This window comes from Pristiophorus japonicus, chromosome 6 (genome assembly GCF_044704955.1).
Source record: "Pristiophorus japonicus isolate sPriJap1 chromosome 6, sPriJap1.hap1, whole genome shotgun sequence".
Lineage (NCBI taxonomy): Eukaryota > Metazoa > Chordata > Chondrichthyes > Pristiophoridae > Pristiophorus > Pristiophorus japonicus.
The window spans coordinates 256,209,554-256,230,371 of record NC_091982.1 but is presented as its reverse complement, the minus strand read 5'-3'; the positions used below and the strand labels follow the sequence as shown (position 1 = coordinate 256,230,371).

At 45.7% G+C, this 20,818-nt stretch overlaps 1 protein-coding gene across 5 annotated transcripts in view; it reads right to left on the bottom strand.

Moving 5' to 3' along the window:
* rfc4 (replication factor C (activator 1) 4) overlaps window positions 1-16,506 on the bottom strand; it is a 34,990-nt gene extending 18,484 nt beyond the window's left edge. For 2 of the 5 annotated variants that reach the window (XM_070883870.1, XM_070883874.1), the window contains exons 1-5: window positions 16,374-16,505; window positions 11,288-11,413; window positions 8,426-8,504; window positions 7,398-7,477; window positions 6,482-6,601 (exon numbers count right to left, since the gene is read on the bottom strand). In XM_070883870.1, coding sequence (XP_070739971.1) covers window positions 6,482-6,601; window positions 7,398-7,477; window positions 8,426-8,504; window positions 11,288-11,406 — 398 coding nt within the window. In that variant the 5' untranslated portion in view covers window positions 11,407-11,413; window positions 16,374-16,505. Of the gene's footprint in view, window positions 1-6,481; window positions 6,602-7,397; window positions 7,478-8,425; window positions 8,505-11,287; window positions 11,414-15,381; window positions 15,404-15,424; window positions 15,559-16,373 lie in introns of those variants that run through there. The other 3 variants (XM_070883872.1, XM_070883873.1, XM_070883871.1) reach the window with 3 other exon arrangements.
* Between the last annotated feature and the right edge of the window lie 4,312 nt (window positions 16,507-20,818).

The window sequence follows — 20,818 nt, the reverse complement described above, 5'->3', positions numbered from 1 at the left end:
AGGGAGGGGGGGAAGAGGGAGGGGGGGAAGAGGGAGGGGGGGAAGAGGGAGGGGGGAAGAGGGAGGGGGGAAGAGGGAGGGGGGAAGAGGGTGGGGGGAAGAGGGTGGGGGGAAGAGGGAGGGGGGAAGAGGGGGGGGGAAGAGGGAGGGGGGAAGAGGGAGGGGGGAAGAGGGAGGGGGGAGAGGGAGAGGGAGGGGGGAGAGGGAGAGGGAGGGGGGAGAGGGAGGGGGGGAGAGAGAGGGAGGGGGAGAGAGAGGGAGGGGGAGAGAGAGGGAGGATAGAGGGGGGGGGGAGAGGGAGAGGATAGAGGGGGGGGGGGGGAGAGGGAGAGGATAGAGGGGGGGGAGAATGACAGGGAGAGAGGGAGATGGAGGTACAGCGAGAAGAATGGGAGAGAGAGATGGAGGTAAAGTGAAAAAGATGCAGGAAGATTGATGTGGAGAGAGAAGAGGGCACCGAAGAATGGGAGACAGATGGAAGTACAGAGAGAAATTGGGTAGAGAGGAATGTGTGATAGGGAGAGATGGGGTACAGAGAGAGAGGTTGAGACGCAGGGGTTGGGGGAAGAGATCGAGACCAGTGGTGTGGGGGAGGAGATCAGAGGGGAAGGAGATGCGAAAGGGAGAGAACAACCCAGCTGGGGAAGAGATTGGGGGAACACAAGAGAGAGTCGAGGCAGGTAAAGAGAGGTGTACACACTGGGGGCAAGAGATAGCGAGAAATTGAGAGGAAATGTGAAAGAGACACACACAATGGAGAGCGATTGACAGACAAATGTGAAAAACATAGAAAAATAGGTGCAGGAGTAGGCCATTCGGCCCTTCGAGCCTGCACCACCATTCAATAAGATCATGGCTGATCATTCACCTCAGTACCCCTTTCCTGCTTTCTCTCCATACCCCTTGATCCCTTTAGCCGTAAGGGCCATATCTAACTCCCTCTTGAATATATCCAATGAACTGGCATCAACAACTTTCTGCGGTAGGGAATTCCACAGGTTAACAACTCTCTGAGTGAAGAAGTTTCTCCTCATTTCAGTCCTAAATGGCTTACCCCTTATCCTTAGACTGTGTTCCCTGGTTCTGGACTTCCCAAACATCGGGAACATTCTTCCTGCATCTAACCCATCAGAATTTTATATGTTTTCATGAGATCCCCTCTCATCCTTCTAAACTCCAGTGAATACAGGCCCACATGATCCAGTCTCTCCTCATATGTCAGCCCTGCCATCCCGGGAATCAGTCTGGTGAACCTTCGCTGCACTCCCTCAATAGCAATAATGTCCTTCCTCAGGTTAGGAGACCAAAACTGAACACAATATTCCAGGTGAGGCCTCACCAAGGCCCTGTACAACTGCAGTAAAACCTCCCTGCTCCTATACTCAAATCCCCTAGCTATGAAGGCCAACATGCCAACATGCCAACTTTCAATCACCGATGTACCATGACACCCAGGTTTCGTTGCACCTCCCCTTTTCCTAATCTGCCGCCATTCAAATAAATTCTGTCTTCATGTTTTTGTGATAGGGATCAGACAGACACTGTGATAGGGATCAGATAGACACGGTGATAGGGATCAGATAGACACGGTGATAGGGATCAGACAAACACTGTGATAGGGATCAGACAGACACTGTGATAGGGATCAGATAGACACTGTGATAGGGATCAGATAGACACTGTGATAGGGATCAGATAGACACTGTGATAACCTCACATTTATCCATATTATACTGCATCTGCTATGCATTTGCCCACTCACCTAACCAGTCCAAGTCACCCTGCAGCCTCTTAGCATCCTCCTCACAGCTCACACCACCACCCAGCTTAGTGTCATCTGCAAACTTGGAGATATTACACTCTATTCCTTCATCTAAATCATTGATGTATACTATAAATAGCTGGGGTCCCAGCACTGAGCCCTGCGGCACCCCACTAGTCACTGCCTGCCATTCTGAAAAGGACCCGTTTACCCCGACTCTCTGCTTCCTGTCTGCCAACCAGTTCTCTATCCACATCAGTACATTACCCCCAATACTATGTGATTTAATTTTGCACACCAATCTCTTGTGTGGGACCTTTTGAAAGTCCAAATACACCACATCCACTGGTTCTCCCTTGTCCACTCTACTAGTTACATCCTCAAAAAATTCTAGAAGATTTGTCAAGCATAATTCCCCTTTCATAAATCCATGCTGACTTGGACCGATCCTGTCACTGCTTTCCAAATGCGCTGCTATTTCATCCTTAATAATTGATTCCAACATTTTTCCCACTGCTGATGTCAGGCTAGCTGGTCTATAATTACCCGTTTTCTCTCTCCCTCCTTTTTTAAAAAGCGGTGTTACATTAGCTACCCTCCAGTCCATAGGAACTGATCCAGAGTCGATAGACTGTTGGAAAATGATCACCAATGCATCCACTATTTTTAGGGCCACTTCCTTAAGTACGCTGGGATGCAGACAATCAGGCCATGGGGATTTATCGGCCTTCAATCCCATCAATTTCCCAAACACAATTTCCTGCCTAATAAGGATTTCCTTCAGTTCTTCCTTCTCACTAGACCCTCGGTCCCCTTGTATTTCCGGAAGGTTGTTTGTGTCTTCCTTCGTGAAGACAGAATCAAAGTATTTGTTCAACTCCTCTGCCATTTATTTGTTCCCCATTGTAAATTCACCTGATTCTGACTGCAAGGGACCTAGGTTTGTCTTCAATAATCTTTTTCTCTTCACATAGAAGCTTTTGGAGTCAGTTTTTATATTCCCAGCAGCTTCTTCTCATACTCTATTTTCCCCCTCTGCTGAATTCTAAATTTCTCCCAGTCCTCAGGTTTGCTGCTTTTTCTGGCCAATTTATATGCCTCTTCCTTGGATTTAACACTATCCTTAAATCCTCTTGTTAACCACAGTTGAGCCACCTTCCCCGCTTTACTTTTACTCCAGACAGGGATGTACAATTGTTGAAGTTCATCCATGTGATCTTTAAATGTTTGCCATTGCCTACCCACTGTCAATCCTTTAAGTATCATTCGCCAGTCTATTCTAGCCAATTCACGTCTCATACCATCGAAGTTACCTTTCTTTAAGTTCAGGACCCTAGTCTCCGAATTAACTGTGCCACTCTCCATCTTAATAAAGAATTCTACCATGTTATGGTCACTCTTCCCCAAGGGGCCTCACACAACAAGATTGCTAATTACTCCTTTCCCATTACACATCACCCAGTCTAGGATGGCCAGCGCTCTAGTTGGTTCCGTGACATATTGGTCTGGAAAACCATCCCTAATACACTCCAGGAAATCCTCCTCTACCATATTGCTACCAGTTTGGTTAGCCCAATCTATATGTAGATTAAAGTTGCCCATGATAACTGCTATACCTTTATTGCATGCATCCCTAATTTCTTCTTTGATGCTGTCCCCAACCTCACTACTACTGTTTGGAGGTCTGTACACAACTCCGACTAGCGTTTTCTGCGCTTTGGTATTCCGCAGCTCCACCCATACAGATTCCACATCATCCAAGCTAATGTCCTTCCTTACTATTGCGTTAATTTCCTCTTTAACCAGCAACGCTACCCCACCTCCTTTTCCTTTCTGTCTATTCTTCCTGAATGTTGAATACCCCTAGATGTTGAGTTCCCAGCCTTGGTCACCGTGATGCCAATTATATCATATTCGTTAATTGCTGCCTGCGCAGTTAATTCGTCCACCTTATTCCGAATACTCCTCGCATTGAGGCACAGAGCCTTCAGGCTTGTCTTTTTAAACACACTTTGCCCCTTTAGAATTTTGTTGTAATGTGGCCCTTTTTGATTTTTGCCTTGGATTTCTCTGCCCTCCACTTTTACTTTTCTTCTTTCGCTTCTGCCCCCATTCTACTTCCCTCTGTCTCCCTGCCTAGGTTCCCATCCCCCTGCCATATTAGTTTAACCCTTCCCTAACAGCACTAGCAAACACTCCGCCTAGGACATCGGTTCCGGTCCTGCCCAGGTGCAGACCGTCCGGTTTGTACTGGTCCCACCTCCCCCAGAACCGGTTCCAATATCCCAGGAATATGAATCCCTCCCTTCTGCACCACTCCTCAAGCCACGTATTCATCTGCGCTATCCTGCGATTCCTACTCTGACTAGCACGTGGCACTGGTAGCAATCCTGAGATTACTGCCTTTGAAGTCCTACTTTTTAAATTTAACTCCTAGCTCCCTAAAATCAGCTTGCAGGACCTTAACCCGTTTTTTACCTATATCGTTGGTACCTATATGCACCACGACAACTGGCTGTTCACCCTCCCTCTCCAAAATGCCCCGAAGGCGAGAGAACGGAAGGAGGGGGCAGAAGAGAGAAACCAGATGGGTTGGGGAGCGACACCTGAGGCAAGGAGGAAAAAGAAAAAAGGGAGACACAACAATAGATGGGGGGGGGGCGGGAAAGGGGGAGATAAAAGAGATGGGAGGAGATTGATAGATGGATGGATGGATGGACAGGAAAGAGGGCGATGACAATGCACTAGATGGTTTTCTTGAGCCCAGTGTCAAAAATCATTCCCGTAGGTAAGCCCGCACGTCCAGTGAACGGAAGTGACTTTATATGCCAATATCCAGTAATGTAGCATTGCCAATTGGATGCGACAGCAGCCCGCCCATGTATTTGGAAGAATAATCCAGTGATTCTCAAACTGGGGTCCGTGGCGACAGGTTGGTAAAGAGCAGAGGGGGAGCAAAAAACCCTGAAAACTCAGCACAGCAGCTGTGCGCTGAGCAGGCAGGCGGTGGAGGGTGGCACTTGAAACAGTGCCAGGAGCCACCGAGCTGAATCTCACGCTAGGAAGAGATGTGTGGTGCTGTGCAGTGAAGTATTCAACAGGCATATTACTGAACCTGAAGGGAAGATCAAAGCTGTCACATCACCAATCACATCAATGTTCGCAAAATCGGATAGCCCTGGCAAAATTTCATGCAAGTCCCATTAACAGGACACTGATGGACTTTACATTGCGAAACGCAAGGGCTGTATCGTATTATAATTTCGATGGGAGGGGGCGTTCGCGATTACTAATCCATTTGAAAAGGGATCCTTCAACCAAAAACGTTTGCGAACCATTGCAAGGAGATTTAGATAGGTTAAGTGAATGGGCTAAGGTTTAGCAGATGGAATGCAATGTCGGAAAATGTGAGGTCATCCACCTTGGGAAAAAAAAAAACAGTAAAAGGGAATATTATTTGAATGGGGAGAAATTACAACATGCTGCAGTGCAGAGGGACCTGGGGGTCCTTGTGCATGAATCCCAAAAAGTTAGTTTGCAGGTGCAGCAGGTAATCAGGAAGGCGAATGGAATGTTGGCCTTCATTGCGAGAGGGATGGAGTACAAAAGCAGGGAGGTCCTGCTGCAACTGTATAAGGTATTGGTGAGGCCGCACCTGGAGTACTGCGTGCAGTTTTGGTCACCGTACTTAAGGAAGGATATACTGGTTTTGGAGGGGGTACAGAGACGATTCACTAGGCTGATTCCGGAGATGAGGGGGTTACCTTATGATGATAGATTGAGTAGATTGGGTCTTTACTCGTTGGAGTTCAGAAGGGTGAGGGGGGATCTTATAGAAACATTTAAAATAATGAAAGGGATAGACAAGATAGAGGCAGAGAGGTTGTTTCCACTGGTCGGGGAGACTAGAACTAGGGGGCACAGCCTCAAAATACGGGGGAGCCAATTTAAAACCAAGTTGAGAAGGAATTTCTTCTCCCAGAGGGTTGTGAATCTGTGGAATTCTCTGCCCAAGGAAGCAGTTGAGGCTAGCTCATTGAATGTATTTTCAAGTCACAGATAGATAGATTTTTAACCAATCAGGGAATTAAGGTTACGGGGAGAGGGCGGGTAAGTGGAGCTGAGTCCACGGCCAGATCAGCCATGATTTATTGAATGGCGGAGCAGGCTCGAGGGGCTAGATGGCCTACTCCTGTTCCTAATTCTTATGTTCTTATGTAGAAAAGACTGAGGGGGTGACTTGATGGAGGTCGTAACGATTATGAAAGGGTTTGTTGGGTAGACAGAGAAGATGCTTCCACTTGTGAGGGAGACTAAAACTAGAGGCCATAAATTAAGATAGTCACTAATAAATCCAAAAGGGAATTGATGAGAAACTTCTTTACCCAGAGTGTGGTGAGAATGTGGAACTCACTACCACAAGGAGCAGTTGAGGTAAAAAGCATAGATGCATTCAAGGGGAAGCTAAATAAACACGAGGGAGAAAGGAAGAGAAGGTTATGCCGACGGGGTTAGAAGAAGGGTGGGAGGAGGCTTGAGTGGAGCATAAATACCAGCAGAGACCTGCTGGGCCAAATGGCCTGTTTCTGTGCTGTTACCTCTATCGAGTCATCAGTTTTTGAAAAAAAAAAGCGCACATAGTTTTGTTCTAACTCAAAATAATAAAGTCACCCTTTCCCAATAACTCTTTAGTCCTCACAAAAAAATGTTGCTACTTACTCTGTGCGAGTTCCTGCTACAGCTAATTGTGCGAAATTTTTCACCTTTTCTCGCACAACCTGGATACCACGTTCATCCGAAGCATTCAGTTCAAGAATTCTCTTGCGGTATAATTCAGGCCTGCAAAGGTTGCACAATCAGATTTAATGTTAGTGCCGAGCCATCAGGACTCCCGAGAGCCATGAACACGTGGATTACACATTTCATGCAGGTTACACATCTGGTACTACTTTTGAACAGTCATTTCCTCAATGTATTTCAGGAAGATCAGGTTTCCCCCGCTACAAAAAGGACAAGACAGCGGGGCTACACGCATCTCAACAACAGTCACTGAACCTCCGTCCTTATATTGCAAGGGGTCTCACTGTTCTATATCCTTTTAAAAATTAAACAATTAAAAAATATAAATCAGAATCTGGCCAGTGTGCTCGAATACATAGCTAAGCAATATCTGCTATCATCAGGGTTATGGAAGTTACTAAACCAGGCAATGGCCAGGGACGGAATTATCAGATACAGACATTAATCCAATAATTACATAACTATATTCTAACTTACACTGAGGTCTATTTTCCTATGTATTATATTAAAAAATAATTAACTAGAATGTAACTTTATAAATTAAGAAAACAAATGATTTCATTAAGCTTACAGGCATGCCCCACTATCAGGCCAAATAACCTGTTTGATTCAGCAAGGACAATGATATCTTCACAAACAAACAAAAGGAATCTATTAAGTATTAATTTTAACAGGTTGATTTTTAATACAATCAGAGATGTCATCTTGAATTGATTTTGTCCCAAATAGAAATCTAAAATGATTGTGGCAGAAGATATATAATAGATATATATAAATTGCTTTCCTTCTGCTGAACCCAACTATGTTCTTTCTAACACGATCCATGTCACCTTACCCAAAGAGTTCTCTTGCTGCAGCCAATATTGTTGATGTTTTCCCTGTCCCCGGAGGGCCGTAAAAAAGCAGGTTGGGAAGCTGCAAAAGACACAAGCATTTTGCAAAAAGAAAAACATTGCAAAAAAATATATATATTTCAGGTGGACTCGGTACTAATGTATTAGAACACCATCCTTTCACCTTAGAATCCAACACAAATACTATGAAAGTCTCTTCTGTGCGTGCCTGTGATTACAGGGTCATCTCAGCTCAAAGCCTAGGCGGTGCAAGTGCCCATAACTGTACACAAAGGGAACATCTCAAACTCCCCCAGTGGCTCAGAGGATAACCATACCACTTGGTGTGGCACTGAATAGAATGGCCCGAGGTCAGTCGCTCACCCCGCGCTCAGTTTGTCGAACTCAAGGTACGGGGCTACAATCGGTCTCCGTGCCTCTGGGTAGGGAAGGGAAATCAGCCACAACTCGCGCTCCCACAAGCCAGTGATAGAACCACTGACGGTCCGTGTATATGTGGAGCTTGCGCCTGGATGGGATTTTGATGCGCCAACATACCCACCACCCCAACTGGTGAATAGCCTACTAACAGTGTCAAGGCTCACACACGAAAAAGAGCCATTAAGTTAAAGGACTGTTGGGGCGTTGCACACCATAAGCAGAAGTGGTCTTTTCCCTCAGCACTGACATTGAAAAGCACAAACATTCACCCAAAAAGGAAAAAAAAACAGAACACATTAAGTCAGACAACAATTAGAAACTAGGCCTCAGAAGTTAGATTATGATACTATGTGCCTTGCAATCTCCCATGGAAGTTCTTTGTTCAAGGATATAAATAGAAACCATCTAGTTTCAGACAAATATGTTCAAAATATGATTTAATTTTGAAACAGTTCCTACAATTTAAGGTGCAGATGCAACATTAAAAATAGAATGGTCATTTTTGTAGATTAATACGCGGGACTACCCATTTGGAAAGCACTGAACTAGATATTAATAGCTACTTCTGCTAGATTGAACTGGCACTCACATCAGCTCCTTCTAATGACTTCTTCAGCACAGCCACAACTTCCTCCTGAAATGCCACTTCAGCCATACATTTTGGGCGACTGCATGCAAAAAATAAGATTAACAAGACAAACTTTAGGGGAAATCTCAGTTCAAACACACACAAGTTTATTTTTTTTTACAAATTACATCCATCCCCCAAAGCACACAAAAAAAAGTTTATTTAGGAATTGTGATCTGTCTGGGTACAATGAAGATTATCACAGTAAAAGAGCAGTGACAGAATGCTTTCCACCTGTTAAAATCTGTCATGGGCCCAGCCATCATTACCTACTCAGGTTACCTCTGCAAAGGCTTCCATGTTGCTCAAGAGCAATCCATTGGATGTTGCGGGACAGTGTGCAGACATAAATATGTAAGAGGATAAGGAATGCGAACAGGAGTGTTATTTCACGGATATGGTGGTGTTTAACCAAAATGGAAGTGTCAATTTTGTTAAACATGGTCATATGTCGCCTTTTTCAGCATTGACAGTAGAAAAGGCTTCAATCTTATAATTTTCAGAATATATCTTTTTGCCCGGGATTAGCCAGCAAGGTTTTCTTCTCATACGAAGTGGCAACATCGCACTGTCCACATGAATGTAAACTTTTTTTGGGTGCAGCATGTCAAAATGTCACAGAAGAAAATGATAGGACACGTGTTTGCATACAGTACGGTAACATAGTGGTTATGTTACTGGACTAACAATCCAGAGGCTTGGACCAATGACCCAGTGACAAGAGTTCAAATCCCACCACAGCAACTGGGGAATTTAAATTCAATTAAATAAATCTGGACTAAAAAGCTAGTACCAGTAATGGTGACCTTGAAACTACTGGATGGTCTTAAAAACCCATCTGATTCACTAATGTCCTTTGGGGAAGGAAATCTGCCGTCCTTATCTGGTCGGCCTATATGTGACTCCAGACACACAGCGATGTGGTTGACTCTTAACTGCCCTCTGTCGCTCAGTTGTATTCAAGTCAGCAGCTCACCACCACCTTCTTAAGGGCAATAAATGCTGGCTATGCCAATGGCATCCACATCCCATGAATGAATAAAAAAAAAATCTTCCACGCAGCAGGCTCCTCCTCTCAGCCACGCTGACATGGCAAGTTACTGAGCAGAGGCCAGGCACCACTTCCTCTGGTGCACTACCCTGAAAATGGTTTCAGCTTCACACCAGAGATTATCTAGCAGGAGGCAGCCCACTTGCTTTCTGGCCTCGAATAGTGGTTGACCCAAGAAAGGGGAAGGTGGAAAAGAAAACTACAAAGAGCATAGCCCTTAAAACAAAAACAGTTGTTCTGCAGTCTCCTTCCATTGTTATGTCTGTTGAAGAGAATATGTTGATAGAGACTATTCAAGCATCTAATAATGTCACACCTCCACCCTTTGAGCTCAGGAGCAAATAGCACAAAGAGCAGTTTTTGTACGAGGTCGTCATCATCATCATAGGCAGCCCCTCGGAATCAAGGAAGACTTGCTTCCACTCCTGAATCGAGTTCTTTGGTGGCTGAACAGTCCAATACGAGAGTCACAGACTCTGTCACAGGTGGGACAGACAGTTGTTGAGGGAAGGGGAGGGTGGGACTACCGCTGCCTGCGCTTGAACTCTGCATGCTCTCGGCGATGAGACTCACAGTGCTCAATGCCCTCCCGGATGCACTTTCTCCACCTAGAATGGTCTTTGGCCAGGGACTCCCAGGTGTCAGTGGGGATGTTGCACTTTATCAGGGAGGCTTTGAGGGTGTCCTTGTAATGTTTCCGCTGCCCACCTTTGGCTCGTTTGCTGTGAAGGAGCTCCGAGTAGAGCATTTGTTTTGGGTGTCTCGTGTCTGGCATGCGAACTATGTGGCCTGCCCAGCGAAGCTGATCGAGTGTGGTCAGTGCTTCAATGCTGGGGATGTTAGCCTGGACAAGGACACTGGTGTTGGTGCGTCTGTCCTCCCAGGGGATTTGCAGGATTTTGCAGAGACATCGTTGGTGATATTTTTCCAGCGACTTGAGGGTGCCTTCTGTACATCGTCCATGCCTCTGAGCCATACAGGAGGGCGGGTATTACTACAGCCCTGTAGACCATGAGCTTGGTGGTAAATTTGAGGGCCTGGTCTTTGAACACTCTTTTCCTCAGGCAGCTGAGGGCTGTTGAATCTCTGCATCAATGTCTGCTTTTGTTGAGAAGAGGCTCCCGAAGTATGGGAAATGGTCCATGTTGTCGAGGGCCGTGCCGTGGATCTTGATGACTAGGGGGGGGCAGTGCTGAGTGGCGAGGGCAGGCTGGTGGAGGACCTTTGTCTTATCGATGTTTAGCGTAAGGCCCATGCTTTCGTACGCCTCAGTAAATACATCGACTATATCCTGGAGTTCAGCCTCAGAATGTGCGCAGACGCAGGCGTCGTCCGCGTACTGTAGCTCAACGACAGAGGTAAAACAATGGGGAAACCACGATGAGGAAAGAGGTTTCAAAGAACTGCCCTCTTTTCCATCCACAAATGGCTGCAATAGCACACAAGAGAAAACCGTGAACTGGGCTGCCGCAGCAAAAGCCTGCAGCTTTCCAACAGTTTAATGCATGGCATATTCTGAAAAACACGGTGATAGTTAAGAACGCTGCCTGGAAGATGCCCACAAGCAAGAGCAGCAGCTTGTGAAGCTTCATCACTGATTTTCCTTCCGCAACAATGGAGAGAAAGTTAGTATTATTCAGCTCTGAAATCACACATTGGTCTGATTACACACATATATACACTACTGAATCTTATTTATTATCTTCTCTGTAATTATGTGAGAAAGGGGCACATGCATACATGAACTACACAAAGAATCTGGAGTTTCTTACTATTTCTCCACCCATGGAACTGCCTTTTGCTTCTTGTTCTCTCCGCTGGTTCCTGCTGCAGCTTTTTCTTTTGCTGGTTTCGTGCCGATAACTCCAGTTCCTTTTAAAAAAGCTTGCATCTTTCAGCTTCAAACAAAAATTGCAAATGATTAAATGTCTCTTTTTAATAAAAAAGAAACGAAGAGGCAAAAGAACGACTGCGCGACTGACAGCAACAACACTGTTCACAGAGACCAGAGGCTGCCAATGTTCCCAAATCACAAACTGAGACACATTAAGCTCTCGAGTCTGTCCTCTCGAGTAAAGGTAAATGATCCCTTTGCACGCTTCGAAGATGAGCAGGGATGTTCATCCAGTGTCCCGGCCAACATTTATCCCTCAACCAACACCACCAAAAACAGATCAACAACAACCTGGATTTATATAGTGCTTTTAACGCAGTGAAACATGCCAAGGAGCTTCACAGGCGTGTTAGGAGATAAAATATTTGCCACCAAGCCACATAAGGAGAAATTAGGGCAGGTGATCGAAAGCTTGGTCAAAGAGGTATGTTTTAAGGAGCGTCCTGAAGGAGGAAAGAGAGGCAGAGAGGTTTAGGCAGCGAGTTCCAGAGCTTAGGGCCGCGGCAACAGAGGGCAGGGTAGAATGTGGGAGGCCAGCCAGGAGTGCATTGGAATTGTCATGTCTAGAGGTAATAAAGGCATGCATGAGGTCTTCAGCAGCTGTTGAGCTGAGGCAAGAGTGGAGACAGGCGATGTTAAAATAAGGTGGAAATAGGCAGTCTGAGTTATGCTGCGGATATGTGGCCGTAAGCTCATTTCAGGGTAAAATATGACACCAAGGTTGCAAACAGTCTGGTCATTCATCTTGTTGCTGTTTGTTGGATCTTGTGGTCTGCAAATTGGCTGCTGTGTTTGCCTACTGACCAACAGTGACTGCACTTCAAGAGAAATTAATCGACAGTAAAGTGCTTGGAGATGTTCCGAGGACGTGAAAGGCACGTTCTTTCTTCTTCACACAAATAATATAATTTCATTTTGCAACAAATTACGTATTTTCCTCATTTCCACATCTCCTGCCGCTCACGAGTTCCTGACTGAAAGGATGAGCAAACAATCTGTGGCTTGCCCCCTGGCTCAGCACACTCCAGTTTCCCCTCCTCCTCCCATTGTATCTGCTCGGTATCGGTCATGAATAGCATATGGTAGTGTAATGGTTATACTATTTGACCAGAAGTCCGGACTAATAATCCAAAGAATGCAGGTTCAAATCCCAACTTGGCAGTTTTGAGAATCTGAATTTATTTTGTAAAAAATGGAAATAAAGAGCTCGTAAAGCAAAGCATTTTCCTTTATATCGTGCATTTCACATGTCCCAGAGTAATTTACAGTCGATGACGTACTGCTGAAGTGCAGTTACTGCAGTAATGTAGGAAACACGACAGCCTATTTGTGCACAGCAAGCCCCACAAACAGTAATAAAATAACCAGATAATTTGTTTGTTTTTTTAAATAAGAGATAAATGACCAGGTAATCCGTTTTTTTCCCCCAAAGAAAATGTGGATTGAGTGATATATATTGGCCAGGGCTCCGCTGCTCTTCACTGATTAGTGCCATGGGATCATCTATGTTCACCTGAGGGGAGACAGGACCTTGGTTTCATAAAATCATGGAATAGTACAGGAGGCAGCCATTCGGCCCATCGAGTCGGCACCATCTCTTTTGAAGAGAACTCCAGTTAGTCCCACTCCCCTGCTCTCCGCAATTATTTCCAGTATTTATCCAATTCCCTTTTGAAGGCTAGTATTGAATCTGTATCCACCACCCTTTCAGGCCGTGCATTTCAAATCCTAACCACTCGTTGCATCACAAAGTTTTTGCCTCATGCCGCCTCTGGTTCTTTAGCCAAATCACCTTAAGTCTGTGCCCTCTGTTTATCGAACCTTCAGTCACCGGAAACTGTTTCTTTTTATTTACTCTATCTAAAGCCTTCATGATTTGGAACACCTCGATCAAATCTCCTCTTGGCCATCTCTGCTCAAATATCTCCGCTGAAGGACAGCACCTCTGACAGTGCAGTGAGGCACTGAAGTGTCAGCCTGAATTCTGTGCTCAAGTCTCAAGGAGCGGGATTTGAATCCATAACCCTCTGACTCAGAGGCGAGGGTGATACCAGCTGATGACACGCACAAGCTATCGGAATGCTGGGAGATAATATAAAAATGTCGGGTTTGCCAGCAATGTCCACATCCGGAGAATGAATTACAACAAATCTCCCTGACAGATCACAAATTCAACAGGCAGGGCATGAGCCCAATGCAAAGATAAATCCAAGAAATCAAATAGGGAATTCAGAAAAAATGTCTTTATCCAGAGAGTGATGAGAATGTGGAACTCGCTACCACGGGGTGGTTGAAGTGAATAGTATCGATGTATTGAAGGGGAGGCTCGACAGACAAATGAGGGAGAAGTGAAGAGAGTTGCGGGTACGGTAGCATAGTGGTTATCTTACTGGATTCTTGCCTCTGGCGGCCTCCGGTGCCACGTTTTAAAAAAAAAAATCGGTTTCCTCATTCCTCGCCACCTGATGTGGCTGGATTGAAGACACCCAGTGGTTGGGCCATCTTGGCCTCCCCCTCTCCCCCACATGCTTCTCCTCCAGCCCCCCCGACCCCTTCAAACACCCCCTCCACCATCATGCTGCTCCTCCAGCCCCCAATCCCTTAAAATCCCCATGCAGCAGAGCCTGGTCTCCAAGCGTCTTCGATCCCCTTGCCACTGAACCAAGAGATTGCTCTGTCAAGTTTGTGTGGTGGCTGGTGTGCAACGGCCACCCCAGGTTAAAAGAATTCATGCACAGGCATCTTCCACCCTTTAAAATGAAGGTCAGGACCCGGAACATCAGAACCCTCATGGACAACCAAGCAGCGATTATGGAGTGTCCTTCTCAAATTCGGCTGTCCTCAAAAATTTATCACCATCCTCCGCCTGCTTTACAATGACACGCAAAGCCGTGATTCTTACTGACGGATCTACCGTAGACCCAATACAAGTGCAGACCGGGGTCAAGCAAGGCTGTGTCATCGTGCCAATGCTCTTCTCAATCTTCGTCGCTGCAATGCTTCATCTCACCTTTAACAAGCTCCCCACTGGAGTGGAGTTAATCTACAGGACGAGCAGAAACCGCTCAACCTCCAACGTCTCCAGTCCCGATCCAAGGTTGTTTCAACCTCTGTCACTGAACTACAATATGCAAATGTGTTTGTGCACACTCGGAGTCCGAACTCCAAACCATCGTTGACAGCTTCACTGAAGCGTACGAGAGTCTGTGCCTTGCATTAAACATCAGTAAGACATAGGTTCTCTACCAACCTGTCCCCTTGTCATAGTACTGCTCCCCGATTATCAAGATCCATGATGAGACCTTGGACAATGTGGACCACTTCCCATACCTTGGGAGCCTACTATCATCAGCAAGGACAGACATCGAATACAAAGTCCAACACTGTCTTCAGTGCGCCAGTGCAGCCTTTGGCCTCCTGAGGAAAAGAGTGTTTGAAGACCAGGATCTCAAACCTGGCACCAAGCTCATGGTCTACAGCGCAGTAGTGATACCCGCCCCTCCTATATGCTTCAGAGACATGGAGTATTTACAGTAGGCACCTCAAAGCACTGGAGAAGTACGACCAACGCTGCCTCTGCAAAATCTTCACTCAGGCCAACATCCCCAGCATCGAGGCATTGACCACACTCGATCAACTCCGATGCACGGGCCACATTGTCCGCATACCCCGATACTAGACACCCGAAACAAGCACTCTACTCTGAGTTACGTCACAGTAGGAGAGCTGCTGGAGGGCAGAGAAAACACTTCAAGGACACCCTCAAAGCCTCCTTGAAAAAATGTAACATCTTCACCGACTCTTGGGAATCCCTGGCCCAAGACTGCTCAAAGTGGAGAAGTAACCGAAAAGGTGCCGATCACCTCGAGTCTCTTTGCCAGGAACATATGGAAGCCAAGCACAAACAGCGGAAGGAGCGTACAACAAATCAAGCAGCCACCCAACTATACCTCCAACCACCATCTGCCCCACCTGTGACAGAGGCTGTAGGTCCCGCATTGGTCTCAACAGTCACCTTCAAACTCGTTTTAGTGTGGAAGCAAGTTATCCTTGACTCCGGGGGACTGCCGAAGATGATGTTACTGCACTAGTAATCCAGGGGCCTCGAGTAAGAATCCGGAGACGCGAGTTCAAATCCCACCGCGGCAGCTGGGGGAATTTAAATTCGGTTAATTTTTTTTAAAAATCTGGCGTAAAAAGCTGGTATCAGTAATGGCGACCCACGAGACTACCGAATTGTCGTAAAAACCCAACTGGTTCACTAATGTCCCCCTGCCCGGTCTGGCCCATGTGTGACTCCAGACCCACAAGCAAGGTGGTTGACTCTTAACCGCCCCTCCGAAATGGCCCAACAAGCCACTCGGTTGTCCCCTGAGCCCCGCAGGTAAACGTGATTGGCGATCGGCACAGACGTGTACCCCGGAGCGTAATGTAAACCCGTTCTCATCCGTCCCACGCGATGCCCCTTTGGTTGCGCAGTACTACATGTGACGTGATTTACGGATTGTACTAAAAGCGAACCTTGAAATGAAATGCGCGCGCGGTGCGTTGTTACGGAACTGCTGTCGGCAGCCAAACGAATTGTGTGGAATTGCTGACCGCAAGGCACCGAGCTATTTTCCAATGTGTCGTGAACGAACATTTTATATGAATTAAAGTATATTTTTGAAGAAAAAAAAAGCTGTGATAAAGCCAGCACTGTGGGAGAACCTCCAGCACACAGAGCAATTGGGGGGGGGGGGGAGAGGAGGGGGCAATAAAATCCGGCCTTGCCAGCGATGCCCCACATCCTGTAAAGGAATAAGTAAAATAAATGCGATGAGGAAAGGTGGAGAGGGAGGGGGAAGGCTGGAGCGGGGCATGCAGGGGCTTGGGCCGAGTGGCCTGTTCGGGCGCTGTATAACCCCCAGGCCATTCAAGCCCATCCGCCCCCCCTTCCATTCTCAGCACGCCGAGGACCAAACCTGCCGCTGCCGCCGCCGCCGCCGCCGCCCGGGGAGCCGCTCAAGCAGCAGTCTGAAGGTACCCGGGGCCGCGGTGTCTCCCAGTCTCTCCCGCCCGAGCCGCTCCGATAAGCTCCCGCCAACAGACTGAACGGCCCGCTTACGGCATTTCCGCTGTGCCGCAGCCAACCGTGTCCGGGTGCCGCAGCCAACCGTGTCCGGGTACCTCCTCACTGGTCAGCTTTTCATTCCCTTTCCATCGACTGGGAGACTTCATTCTCTTTATCTATATATATATATATATATATATTATATATATTTTTTTTTAAATAAGGGCCTCGTTACCTTTCTAACCGACAGATCTCATTCTGCGAATACGCTCAGCTCCCCCTCCCTTGTGATCACCATGGCCCTATCCCTGACAGGTGACTGACTGACAAGCCCTTCCCAACAAAGATAAGACAGATTTGCATTTATATAGCGCCTTGCACGGACCTCAGGACGTCCCAAAGTGCTTTACAGCCAATGAAGTACTTTAGGAAAAAAAAAAAAGTGTAGCCACTATTGCAACGTGGGAATCTCCCATTCTTCGGGTTATTCGGCAGTGGAGGCATCGCATCCACTCTCCACCCAGCAGCCCTCCCCAGCTGGGTTATTGCTGGACGGCCATTTGAAGCGAGAACTTAGGCTGGTTTTTCCTCTGCGCAAACTGGGGGTGGTGACGCACCTGTAAACCCTCTTTATCTGCTGGCCTGGATACTCAACACAGACCAGAGACTCTTTTGGAGTGCACAGCACAGTGGCATCGTGCCTTTACATTTATTAGTTACATTAAAGTAATCAAGAGATATGGAGATCAAGTGCAAAACTGGAGTTGTAGATGTACCATGATCTTATTGAGTGGTGGAGCAGGCTCGAATGGCCTACTCCTGCTCCTATTTCTTATGTTTACCTGCTTGGACCAGTAAGGTGGCATTAGGCCACCCAGTACCTCCAGGATAAAGATGACATAAGTGCCCCCTCTCTATTAGAGGGCACTGCTAATACAATGTTAACATTGGTGGTGCAATCTAACTAATAAATGTAAAAAAAAAACAAAGCTAAATCGCATTCCTGTTACTATCAACAACACAGTTAACATCCAGCAGTAGGCACCATGTGAATCCTGTCATGGGGCATACACAAGAGAGCAGTCAGAGCGATCATCCCTGCAGCCATGTGCATCCTGGAGCTACGAATAGTGGCTTTGGACAGATGTAGGAGCAGACCCATGAGGAGGGCTTCTGCCCAGCTCACACTCCCCAAGTATCGGGTGGCCAAAGATCAGGAGCATTAGGCTAAAGTTTAACCAAACGTTGAGCACCAATTCCTTTAAATAATGAAAGCGGGCTGCAACCTCTTACAGTGCAATTAAATATGGAAAATGTTTCCCTCCAAGTTGCAAATTGGACACGAAGCTCGGGTATCCATACAGTGGTTCAAGACAACGTTTGATGCCATTGCTCCATGCAGCACTCTCCATTCCAGGTCCTGAGTGGTGCAGAGGAGGATCCCAAAATCGTGGGCAAACTCGTCTGCGCCAGCCAGCAAGACATTTCAGCATAGCATGTCCAGAGAGAAGCCATGGACAAGGAAGTGGAGAGTCTGCAGGAGTAACCTATACAGGAAATGCCCCCGTGCAGAATGGAATGGCACATGGGAAATTTCCGAGACAAGGCTCAAGTTGGGAGGCGAGGTTTCAGGGCCCCATGTTGAAGGCGGGTGAAATTGGGCGGAATCGCCCCACGTGCTTGAACCTCTTTGACACACCTAACCAAATCAGGGCCTAAGTGGCCATATGGCTTTGGCAGTAGGCCAGACAGAACATCAGGACTGCCAGGCAGCCAACACCTCTAGTGACATCCAGCATGTCCCGGACTCTGGTTACCTTTTTTAAGCAAGGATTTTCCTTTCCGCCAGCCCTGGGGAAGCAAAATGTACTTTTGAAACTGGACTTTTAAAAATAAATCTCAAAGTTGGCTTGGCAGAGCCCTATCACAGCCTCCCATCAAATCAGTTCATGTTTGGTGCAATTAGTGAGCCTATTGTTTATATTGCTGAATCACACACAGTCTAAGCAATTGGGTCAGATAGGCTGTAAGTTAGCAGGAAAGATCTGTTCCACTACTCTTGGGCATTCTGTTCACAGTAAAAATGCCAGAGTTCTGTACTACTTAAAAAGATGTTGGGTAGCAAATAGTTAGCATTAGGATTGTAATGCCAATGATTGTCAAATTACCAGTTACAATGTGAAGGATTTTTTTAAAAAAAAAGGAAAAGTTGGGGAAGCAGAAGCAATCTCAGACCAGTAAAGTAGTCCTTGACATTTCTTTAAAATTAAAAGTTGACATTTTTTCTTTCCTGATTAAAAATTAACTTGCTGGTTAAGAAACGGAATAGCTCGATCATCTTGACAAGAAGGGCCCAAATTTGCACTCGTCTTTGCCGGGTTATATGTTCTCAGCCAAGAATGCTACTGTTGACTACAGCAGGCCTGTATTAAGAGAGGAAACCATTCAAAAATAAATCACTTGCATTCCTATTCCGCATCACAATCCAGAGAGCTTTGCTGAAGAAAGAACACGGGACAGTTTAACTACTGGTTGCACTTCAGTCCCACCCAGTTCATCTTCAGGCACCCGGTTTGCAGAGTAGCGAATAGGTCGGAGGATCTCCTAGAGGGTCTGCTCCTTGGCCTGACCTCTGGGTCCTTGTGCATGCCAGGGTGTCCAGGTGGTACCTGACATTCCATCTCCATAATGAGTGAAGAGTTACATTATGTTAGTCAGAAGCAAGCCACCCTGAACGTCAGTGAAGCTGATAAATAACCAATAGATTGAGAACACCTCCACTTCATGGAATCAGATGCACAAACTCAATTCCCGACTACTCCATGGCACATGTTCTTATCCTAATAGACTGGGTTTTTTTTCAACCCTTGCCAGTGTTGTCACTAACTATTCTTATGTTAACTCCTTGCTGGGCTAAAAGTCTGCAGGTGCCACCGTGATATCCGTCACAAGTGGCCATTATTCATGTCAGAGGCTTGAAAGCAATGATCAGGGTTCTATGTTAGCAGAGGGAAAATCACAGCAGAACTTGATTCTGGCCTCACTTGACATACATACCCACGCATTTTCAGCAGGGGTCACTGGTTTGTGATCAAGAGCCCACCGATTGATTTCTTTTTAAAACTTGCTTTCTATTTTCTCAATAGATGCCTTTACAAACCAGGACTTTTAAATTGATTGTGTTAATGAAAACAAAGAATCAGGTCAAAGTGCAAAAATTACATTTTAATACCATGATCTTATAATACAGCTATATTTCCTATAACAGGTACAGCACTACTTTCTGCTCAAACCTCAAATGTCCGAAAATACCCAGTTATACAGTCCACAACTTTCTGTCAGTTACTTTTATAGAGGGCTGTGCAACGCTACAAGAATCCAAATGTCTTCTCTATCTGTTAAAACATGAGGATTCCATCAAAACCAGTGTGTAGAAATAAGCAAATGCAAAAGTATCATTTAGAACAAGTCACATTGCATGTACAAGTTATCTTAAGCATTTAATTTATCAAATACTTTTAAATAACTTTACACATACATCATTTTTGCTGCAACAAAATTAGATTTTCCCGTCAAAAAGATAAATGGGAATTCTACGGGATTTTTTTGTAAAAGGTACACTCATTAAATCATGGCATCATTTGTGAAGTTGTATAACTCCTTTATGGTATGTATGAGCACTTTTTTCAAACATAAATTAACACAGATTATACTTAATAAAAAATGGCACTAGCAATTTAGTCTCCTTACAAGTTCAAATCACACTTTCAGCTTCTCTCAAAGTACAAGACTATTGCTACAATGTATTATGTACAAGATAAAATTCCAACAAGATTCAGCATATAGTCACACTTATGTGCACAAATTGAAATCTTCTGAAACTCTGGGGGGCTGGGGATAGAGACAAATTTCTTGCCACAATAGAATTCAACTGGATTTTTTTTTACCTCAACCAAAACATGAGAGATTATGGCATTATAGAACATTCTGCTCTTGTGGGTCTTTATTAACTGTTGATCAGCTTTTAAATGTCCCCCCCCCCCACCCCATTAAATATATTGTAACTAAATGTTTAATGTTCGCAGATGTAGTCAATCCCATGCAGACAAAACACAATGAATAGTTCACCAACCAGGTTATGCTTAAACTGTAAATACCAATTTAGTTTTGATGCTATTTTCAGGATTGAATTCTCTAAAAGTGGCTCCAATTGATGTTCTGCAATGTCTTGATATAGAAATTAAGCACCAAGGATTAAATGTTTGTGTTTGCTTTGGTGAACTTTATGTTTCTCAAGTTAAATGGCGTCAGTACTAAGAGCAAGTATTTTCTGATGGTAGTACCCAGTGGTAGCAT